Source organism: Platichthys flesus, chromosome 5 (genome assembly GCF_949316205.1).
Source record: "Platichthys flesus chromosome 5, fPlaFle2.1, whole genome shotgun sequence".
NCBI lineage: Eukaryota > Metazoa > Chordata > Actinopteri > Pleuronectiformes > Pleuronectidae > Platichthys > Platichthys flesus.
In genome coordinates, this window is record NC_084949.1 from 27,298,683 (window position 1) to 27,309,014 (window position 10,332).

Sequence of the window (10,332 nt, forward strand, 5' to 3'; positions counted from 1 at the left end):
ACTTTGATTTGATTTGATTTTGGATCCACGTTTCTTACACATCTGTGGTGAATTAGAGTTACAGATGTATCTTGAAGTTTTGCAGTGACTGAGGGTTCACAACCTCTTTATTAAAGAAGTCTTGATTCCTGTTCATTCGGACTGTGAGAAACCTTCTTCTTAAAATTATTTAAGTTCTGTGTGAAACTGTGTTCAGCTGATTGAGTCAAGTCACCAGTGTCTTACATTATTATATTATAATATTTCAGTTTAGTTAGGAAACAAATACTAAATTTTTGTATGTACATTTATTAAACATTTTTCACACAGTTAAATAAAACATGCAACATGCTGAACATTTTGAATTGTTTAATTTTCACCTTTAAATGGTCTGCTTACATATTTAGATATACACAGTATAGTCATCTTAAATACTTAATGTACAGCTCAAACATGTCAGAAGCAAAAATATAAAATAAAACCTAACTATATACATTTCTATTCAATATAAAATACGGAAGCTTTTTCAGAACATTTGTACAAAGCAATAGAAAAATATGCAAAAATCTGGATATATTAACACAAAATCACTTTTTGTCCTTGTAATCCCCAAGTTTCCTCCTCGACTTTCAACATCAGCAGTAAAATTAGTATTAAGTGATTTTACAATATTGTAACTTTGATGTACATACAAACAGCAAGTGTTGTGTAGTATTAAATCTCATATTATACAACATAAGTGCAAGAATACAGCTTTATAAAGTAATTTGCAGCATTACAAAGCTATTGTCCACAATTCAAATACAACATTATACATTTGATGAAAATTATACATCATAATACATCTTAAGTGACTAAACAAATCCGCCCAATACAAAAAGCATATGAACAGAAAGTGTTGCCGTGGCTTGTGGAAGAAGGAAACCTACACGAGGTCGGCGAAAACGAAATTTGAACCTCTCGGCTCGTTTTGATTTGGAACTTCGAGTTCCAGGTTTCCTGAGTGAAAGTCAAGTCCTCCGAGAGTGTTGTATTTACGATTTGGCATCCTCTGGTTCTGCGTGTGAGCGGGGAAGGAAGTGACGTAGTATCCGTCTGAACTGTTGGGTACTTGTATCCTGGGATCTCGTGCACTAACATCAGGTCGTGCTGTTCTCTGGTGCTTTGCATATATGTCCCCAGCTGGAATCCTGTGGGTGTGCACGCCGTCCATCACGTCAATGTCCAGACCTGATGGGGGGAACCCCGATCTGTAGTCCCGTGAGGCCTGGACGTCCAGCTTCGCACCTCTGGCTCTAAGTACGTGATCCTTTCCCGTGAAATCATCGATGTTGAGATCTGAACGGTGACCAAACACTGCGTCCGCCAGAGGGAAGCTGGGGGGGGGGTTTCTATGTGACCTTCTATCGCTGTGGTGAAGTCTGACGCCTCCATCTACGTCCAGATCAGGAATCCTCATGTCTGATCTGCGATTCTGGTGAGAAGGTCCTCGGAAATTTAGTGAAGGATCATCAACGTTGAGATCTGGATATTTGTAATGCAGCCCTGGACTCCGTGGTGCCGCTGTGGGAAAGCGGGGGTCCATGTTTGGAGCATTGACCCTCGGTCCTGAGATGTTCCCCTTTAAATCAACTGGTTTCACATTCAGCTTTGCATTGGGAGAAGAAAAGCCCTGATTCAGATCTGGACTTCCAAAGTGAGGAAGGTTGAAAGAAGGGACTTTGAATTTTCGGTCTGTCAGATCCAGATCAGCCTGAGGACCCTGGAAGTTTCCAGAGGGAACATGCATGTCAAAGTCTGGACCCCTCATTCCTCCTTTGACCTGAGGGGCATTAAAGTTCATGTCAGGTCGGCCTAAGTTACCATCTATTCCCAGATCTGGTCGTTTTGCATTAAGGTTGAACTTGGGACTTTTGAAATTTGAATCTGGCAGATTTATATCAGGTGCACTTAAACCAGGGCCTCTCAGTTTAGGCGCTGAAAGATTAATGTCCGGTACTTTTGCCTTCGGTCCAGAGAGACTAAGGTCTGGTGCGTTTAAACTTGGCATTTTGAATTTTCCTTTTGCACCATTGATGTCAACATTTGGTAAATTCAGATCAGGTCCCCGCAGCTGTCCGTCTAAATCAACATTTGGCATTATTGGTGTCTTAATTTTGGGCTTTTTGACCTTTGCATACGTTAAATCCATGTTGACATCTGGAGCGTTCATATCGAACTTTGGAGCTTTGAGGTCAACACCTGGGAAGTCCAGTTTGGGGGCATCAAGTCCACGTTTAATTTTTGGAGCTTTGAGATTGAAATCCGGTGTCTTGACGTCAAAGTTTGGGCCGTCCAACGATGGACCAGAAAAACCCACATCAGGCATTTTCAAATGTGGCTTTTTGATTCTTCCTGACGGGCCACCGAAGTCCACATCTGGCATTTCAAAGCTAGGTTTGGACCCTCGGAAGTTGACGTCCGGCGCATTAATATCCAACTCTGGGACGTCTAAACCGCCGTCAATGTCATGTCCTTTCAGGCCCGGTAGACTAACTTTAGGCATTTTCATTTTGGGTATTTTAAACTTTGTTTTTGGTGAACCAAGGTTAATATCTGGAGTGTTTACATCTAACTTTGGAGCTTTAAGGTCCATGTTGGGTAAGTCCCAGTCAGGGGCACTAAGTCCGCCCTTTATCTTTGGTGCTTTGAGACTCAAATCGGGTGCATTCATATCTGTGTTGATATTTGGTCCTTTTGGCAACGTGCCTGAAAGGTTCAATTTAGGCATCTTCAATTTGCCTGATGGAGCTTTGAGATCCCAGTCTGGAGCATGAAGCTCTGGCATTTTCATTTTACCTGACGGCATGTCTAGATTGAGCTTTGGAGCATTTAAGTCCAGTTTGGGACCTTTAAGGTCGACCTTGGGCATGTTAATGTCTGGTGGGTTTATCCCACCGCTGAGGTCGGGACCAGACAGATCTAGGTTTGGGGGGTTCAGGTTCAAGTTGGGGCCATCTAACTTTGGACCAGACAACCCCAAATTAGGCATGTTAAAGTTTGGTTTCTTGAATTTTCCGGATGGACCAGAAATATCAAAATCTGGCAAATCTAAACCCCCTTTAGGACCTTTGAGGTTGAGCTTTGGTGCATTGATGTCCATGTCTGGACCATCGAAGTCTCCATCAATTTCAGGTCCTTTTAAGCTTGGGAGGCTGAACTTTGGCATTTTCAGTTTTGGCATTTTGAATTTTCCTTTGGGTGAACCGATGTTGACATCCGGAGTGTTCATGTCTAACTTTGGAGCTTTAAGGTCCATGTTGGGTAAATCCCAGTCAGGGGCATTAAGTCCTCCCTCTATTTTGGGAGCTTTAAGATTCAGATCTGTGTTTATTTTTGGTCCTTTTGGCAAAGTGCCTGAAAGGTTCAATTTAGGCATTTTCAATTTGCCTGAGGGAGCTTTGACATCCCAGTCTGGAGCATGAAGCTCTGGCATTTTCATTTTACCTGAGGGCATGTCTAGATTAAGCTTTGGAGCATTTAAGTCCAGTTTGGGACCTTTAAGGTCGACCTTGGGCATGTTAATGTCTGGTGCATTTATCCCACCGCTGAGGTTGGGACCAGACAGATCTAGGTCAGGTGATCTGAGGTCCAACTTAGGTCCACTTAACTTTGGACCAGAAAGCCCCAAGTCAGGCATGTTAAAGTTTGGCATTTTGAAATTTCCAGATGGACTAGGGATATCAAAATCTGGCAAGTCTAAATCGGCTCTAGGAGCTTTCACATTGACATTGGGGACATTCACATCAACATCTGGGGCGTCCAAGTGTCCATCGATCTCAGGCCCTTTGAAGCTTGGAAGATTAAATTTAGGCATCTTGAATTTGGGCAGTTTAAATCTTGCTTTGGGGGAACCAATGTTGACATCAGGAGTGTTCACGTCCAACTTTGGAGCTTTAAGGTCCATGTTGGGTGCATTCAGATCTGTGTTTATGTCCATTTTTGGTCCTTTTGGCAAAGTGCCTGAAAGGTTAAATTTTGGCATTTTCAATTTGCCCGAGGGAGCTTTCACATCCCAGTCTGGAGCATGAAGCTCTGGCATTTTCATTTTACCTGAGGGCATGTCTAGATTGAGCTTTGGAGCATTTAAGTCCAGTTTGGGACTTTTAAGGTCGACCTTGGGCATGTTAATGTCTGGTGCATTTATTCCCCCGCTGAATTCAGGACCAGAGAGATCTAGGTTTGGGGATTTAAGGTTTAAGTTGGGGCCATCTAACTTTGGACCAGATAGCCCAAAATTAGGAAGGTTAAAGTTGGGCTTCTTGAATTTCCCGGATGGACCAGAAATATCAAAATCTGGCAAATCTAAACCCCCTTTAGGACCTTTGAGGTTGAGCTTTGGTGCATTTAAATCAACATCTGGACCATCGAAGTCTCCGTCAATTTCAGGTCCTTTTAAGCTTGGGAGGCTGAACTTTGGCATCTTCAATTTGCCCGAGGGAGCTTTCACATCCCAGTCTGGAGCATGAAGCTCTGGCATTTTCATTTTACCTGACGGCATGTCTAGATTGAGCTTTGGAGCATTTAAATCCAGTTTGGGACTTTTAAGGTCGACCTTGGGCATGTTAATGTCTGGTGCATTTATCCCACCGCTGAGGTCGGGACCAGAAAGATCTAGGTTTGGGGATTTCAGGTTCAAGTTGGGGCCATCTAACTTTGGACCAGACAGCCCCAAGTCAGGCATGTTAAAGTTTGGCATTTTGAATTTCCCAGACGGACCAGAAATATCAAAATCTGGCAAATCTAAACCCCCTTTAGGACCTTTGAGGTTGAGCTTTGGTGCATTGATGTCCATGTCTGGACCATCGAAGTCTCCATCAATTTCAGGTCCTTTTAAGCTTGGGAGGCTGAACTTTGGCATCTTCAATTTGCCTGAGGGAGCTTTCACATCCCAGTCTGGAGAATGAAGCTCTGGCATTTTCATTTTACCTGACGGCATGTCTAGATTGAGCTTTGGAGCATTTAAGTCCAGTTTGGGACCTTTAAGGTCGACCTTGGGCATGTTAATGTCTGGTGCATTTATCCCACCGCTGAGGTCGGGACCAGAGAGATCTAGGTCAGGTGATCTGAGGTTTAAGTTTGGACCATCTAACTTTGGACCAGAAAGCCCAAAATTTGGCTTTTTGAATTTTCCAGATGGACCAGAAATATCAAAATCTGGCAAGTCCAAACCCCCTTTAGGACCTTTGAGGTTGAGCTTCGGTGCATTGATGTCCATGTCTGGACCATCTAAATTACCACTGATGTCGGGTCCTTTTAAACTTGGAACACTAAACTTAGGCATCTTGAATTTGGGCAGTTTGAATTTAGATTTGGGTGAACCAATGTTGACATCTGGAGATTTAACGTCTAACTTGGGGGCTTTAAGGTCCATGTTGGGTAAGTCCCAGTCAGGGGTCTCAATCCCCCCCTTTATCTTTGGTGCTTTCAAATTTAGATCTGGTGATTTCAGGTCGGCATTTATGTCCAAATTTGGTCCTTTTGGCAACGTGCTGGAGAGGTTGAATTTAGGCATCTGGAACTTGCCCTTGGGAGCGTCAATGTGCATGTCAGGAGCATTCAGGCCAAAGTTCGGTTTCTTTATTGCTGGTCCTTTGAATTTACCTGAGGGCAAATCTAGGTCGACATCTGGACCAGAAAGATCCAGTTTGGGTTTATTAAAGTGCATGTCAGGTAAATCCAGATCTGGGGAACCAACTTGCAATTTGGGGGCTGAAAGGTCAAAGTCTGGAGTGTTCACCTCGCCACCGAACCCTTTCATCTTCGGTCCAGACAATCCAAAATCTGGCATCTTCATTTTTCCAGAAAAACCTCCAATATCGGCATTCGGCATCTCCAGGTTTGACCTCGGGCCTTTCAGGTCAAGTGAAGGTGAATCAATGTCAAACCCTGGTTTACTGAATTTCCATTTGGGTGAACCGATGTTGACATCTGGGGCGTGGAGGTCCATGTTTGGTAAATTCACATCAGGAGCATCTATGCCTTTTAGCTTTGGGGATTTTAGATTTAGCTCGGGTGTTTTCATCCCAGCGTTCACATCCACATCTTTACTCTTGGGCAACGTTCCAAAGAGCTTAAATTTTGGTAATTTAATTTTTCCAGAGGGAACATCCGCATCCAGGTCTAATTTACCAGAGGGCATATTAATATCCATATCAGGGGTATTGAGGTCAAGCTTTGGTTTTTTGAGCCCAAAGCCTGGCATTTTGATTTTTCCAGAATGACCTGAAATGTCGGCCGAGGGGACATTAAAGTTTGGGTCTAACTTTCCAGCTCTGAGATTTGGTGCAGACAAATGCAGATCTGGTCCCTCGAAGTTTTCATTCAAATCTGGAACTTCAACATCTGGTAAATCAAATCTGGGCATTTGAAACCTCGGAGCCTTGTATTGTCCAGCCGGAGCCCTCAGGTCGGTTCTGGGTGGATTCACATCAGGGGCGTGAATCTCACCTCTTATTTTTGGTGTTTTGAGGTCTGGCATTCTAGCTTCACCGTTCCCAGAGAATCCAAATTTGGGCGTAGTGAGTTTACCGTCAGGAGCATCCAAATTTAAATCTGGAGACTTAAGATCGATCTTTGGCTTCTTCAGAGACATTTTGAATTCATGTGAGTTCATATCAATGTCTGGTCCATTGAGATTAAGCTGTGGTGCACCTGGCATTTCTAGGTCTAAGTCAGGGGATCTCCCAGATACACCAAAGTTAGGTGACTCCACATGACCGGAGAAATCATCCACATTTAGATTTGGCTTTTTCAGTTTCTTGGAATGCTTGACATTGATTTTACGTGAAGGAACTTCTGGGATATTGAAATCTGGTGTGTCCAGTTTATAATCTGTTCCACTTAGAGAAGGTCCAGAGAGACCCAGGTCAGGCAGATTGAATTTTGAAGCATCAAAAGTTCCTTTACCTTCCAGTCCAATCTGAGGTCTTTCAATATTTGGCAGTGACAGGTCAACTGATGGACGGTCCGTGTTCAGATTCCATCTCGGTTCCTGGGTTCCACTTCGAGCAGCCCTACCCGAGCCCAGACCCAGCGGGGGCAGATTCAGATTGCTGCCGTATGTTAACGTTGTGTCATCGGATTCTGAATCAGCGTCCTCTTCAGATTCGGATGTTTGGCGTCTCTTGGTTTTCATGAGTCCAAAGTCCACTCCGAGGCGAGGCAGGTCCATGTCGTGCTTCAGGCCGACCTTGGACAAGCCGCCCATGGCCAGTTTGCCGTTTTCACGACTTTCATCGGCACCGCGCAAATCCTCCTTCATAAACCTCTTGATTTTGGCATTGTAGAGTTTGTTGTAGGAATCCTTCAGCATCTACGAATACAAAACACAACTTATCTACAAGAACTCTTGTAACACAGTTTATGGCATAAAAAAAAGATTGACCATAGTATATGATATAAACAAAGTTATAAATCGGTTACCGTCTTGGGACTCGCTAACTGGTCCAGATTATCGAGGCTCTTGCTCAGGTTGCTCCTGGTGAGGACTGGGACTCTGTTATCAAACTGCTCCCCCGAAACTTCATCCCCTGACAAAGGAAAATTCAGATTTCTGTGAAAAACAATAACTTGCTCCAGGACTTTGAACCTGGCCCAAATAAATCCAAGAGGTTTAGAGGTTCTGAGGGTTCATGCAACAGAATCACGACAGGAAACAGAAATATTGGAGGGTTTTACATCACTGTTAATAAAAAAACACTGAAAAAATGTCAATAAAGTCTAATTTGTTGAATTTTTTAGGCACATTCTTGTGAAGCGACAACTCAAGACAGTTCTCACCTTTCTCCAGACGCTGGGTGTTGATGCTGGAGATGAGCCGGCTTCCTTCCTCTGACAGCTCCAGGGTGATGGCGTCCGACAGACTCTTTCCTCTGCGGTGGCCCGGCTGTGATGAAGACGTTTCGTTAAGTGACTTTCAAAAGACTTTCAAAAGCAGCGTGGGAACGAAAGAGAATTCAAATGTTCGTACCATGATCCTCGTGTTTCTGTCCAAGTGTCGAGAAATTCTGTTTGACTAAATCTGCACGAGAAACAACAAAGAGCAGAAAAAGTTCAATTTCCAATTCACTATGACCTCACAAAGAGAGTAAGAGTTTATTTACATAAGTTTTAAAAATGATTCTCATATCAGCTCATGACCCGAGATAAAAAATACTTTTACTGAAGATTCAAAACTCCCAAACTAAAAGCGAGAGGGCGTCAGTGTCCCAGTTCACAGACGAGTGTCAAACAGGAAACTCAGCAGGTCTCTGAGTCATGTCCTCGGGCCGGTGGGTCCGGACGCAGGGAAACTACAGACCGGTTTATCCAGAGTCCTGCTGAGCTCTGTTGTTGGGCGTTTCCCTTCTGGAAGCACATAATGTAAAAGTAACCACACCCACCCTCAGCTTTCTCTTAAGAGGAATCCTGAGAACTGAGAGAAACCAGCTTCTAAGTCAATTAACATTAATGATAATGATCATTTGTATTTCATGGAGCCTTTCTAGACAAATAGGGACAGAATATGATATCATAAATACACACATGAATAGATTAGGAGACACAAACGCCTCTTAATACGACATACAGTACATAACACATGAATAGTTTGAAAGTATATATACATATATATCAGAATATACTGCAGTTATACACATACGTTATCAGGAGTTTCAGATGGGACAGACTTGGGTAAATATAACTAAGTTTTTACATTTATAACAATCTGCAGAATATAAACTTGTCTAGGGGGTTGTGGCCTAGTGGTTAGAGTGGTGGTTCTCAAACAAGAAGGTTGCCGGTTCAAACCCCATCTGCATGCCAAAGTTTCCTTGGCAAGATACTGAACCCCTAAATGGCCCTCTCATGAATGTTGAGTGTACTTGTTGTAAGTCGCTTTGGACAAAAGCGTCAGCTAAATGACCTGTAATGTAATGTACTATTTATTACACTGTATATATCATCACATGTTTTATATTTACTTCAGTTCTTACTGCATGTTTACCACTACTACTCTGACTACTTTCCCTTTCTATTATCTACCTTCGTCAGCGGGTGGTCCACAGCACAAACTCTATAAATCCACCAAACTAACTCACTGCATTTATCTCATGATTCAAAAAACAAGATGGTGAACAATCTGGAGTTTATCGTATATGACGAAGAGCAAAGGAAGAAGCAGCTTTACGACTCACGCGGTTACACATTAAAGGTTTTACAGCCGAGTCAAAGTGCACATGGCTGCACTCACACAGAGGGGAATCCTTCAGGTGACACACAAGTGGTGTTGTGTACATTACATGTTTCATTGTCAACTTGTACAGCCGCTTATACCTGTGATCTAAAAGCTGCTACCTGATGAAGTTTATCATTATTATCATATTAGTATTTTAAGACTCATCCTTGAACAAACTCTGTGGATCATCAGCTCATTTCAGGGACGACAAAAGTCAAACGATATCAAAACAGAGGTTGAAAGAAGAGAAGAGAAAATAGAGGGTGTGAGAAGTAAAGGAAAAGATTCAGCTCCAGGAATAAACTCGTCCACGATGGAAGCAAAACAAACAGCCGACAGGTGGAGTGCTGCAGGGGCCCGGTTCTGGGTGAGAGCCTCAGCCGACTCTCACCCAGAACCGGGCCCCTGCAGCACCGGGCCCCCGACAGGAGGAGGGCCCCCGACAGGAGGAGGCCGCTCAGTGAACTCACCGGGAAGACGGAGCCCAGCACCCCTCAGGCAGCTGCACACATCTGGCCTCTGTGCTGGTGGAGTCCCAAAGTCCCAGTTTCAGTCCCAGTCCCAGTCTCAGTCCCAGTCCCAGTCCCAGTCCCAGTCCCAGTCCACGCTGCCGCTCTGCAGCTGGATTCTGAGGTGAGGAACCGCCCGTCAGCTGCACCAATACCTGAGGAGAAGCCGACAAACAGGTTGAACGTTAAATGTCCCGCCTCCGTTAACCGTCAACACACATCCACATCACACGCCCTCGTGCAAACACACCTTGACGACCACATGCCTGTGGCTGGCACGCACACAAACACACATCAGGAGGGAACACCGCAATTTAAATGTCTGACCTGACGTCAACACACCTGCTGTCACATGCACGTGTATTCCGCACACACAGACACACAGACACACACACACAGGGTCATGGAAGCTGAACCTTTGAAGGCGCAGGAACTTAAACACTCCCCCTGACAACACGATAAGTTTGTGACCAGGAGAGAAATGCTGAGCTGAGCCGAGGGAGCGGTTCACTGTGACTCATCATCACACGTCTGTAACACAGAGTTCAGGCACTTTCACAGTTACTATGTAAAGCTCTGAGTGTGATT

General features: G+C 44.0%; 1 protein-coding gene across 2 annotated transcripts; it reads right to left on the bottom strand.

The window, feature by feature from the left end:
• Positions 1-333: 333 nt before the first annotated feature.
• si:ch211-69b7.6 (neuroblast differentiation-associated protein AHNAK) lies at positions 334-9,833 on the bottom strand. 2 transcript variants are annotated; one of them, XM_062388197.1, is made up of 5 exons: positions 9,706-9,833; positions 7,991-8,041; positions 7,801-7,906; positions 7,444-7,550; positions 334-7,333 (listed from the first exon to the last, which is right to left on the bottom strand). In XM_062388197.1, exons 2-5 carry the CDS (start codon positions 7,991-7,993, stop codon positions 905-907), a joined length of 6,645 nt encoding a protein of 2,214 aa, XP_062244181.1. In that variant the 5' UTR covers positions 7,994-8,041; positions 9,706-9,833; the 3' UTR covers positions 334-904. The 2 variants fall into 2 exon arrangements, with proteins under 2 accessions (XP_062244181.1, XP_062244182.1); XM_062388198.1 differs by lacking the exon at positions 9,706-9,833 and having other exon boundaries at positions 7,991-9,020.
• Positions 9,834-10,332: the final 499 nt, after the last annotated feature.

Excerpts from the sequence above, each read along its gene's own strand:
- si:ch211-69b7.6 (XM_062388197.1), bottom strand. Across the intron at positions 7,551-7,800 it reads CACCCAGCGTCTGGAGAAAG|GGGATGAAGTTTCGGGGGAG; the intron begins GTGAGAACTGTC and ends TTCCTTTGTCAG. Across the intron at positions 7,334-7,443 it reads AGTTAGCGAGTCCCAAGACG|ATGCTGAAGGATTCCTACAA; the intron begins GTAACCGATTTA and ends TTGTATTCGTAG.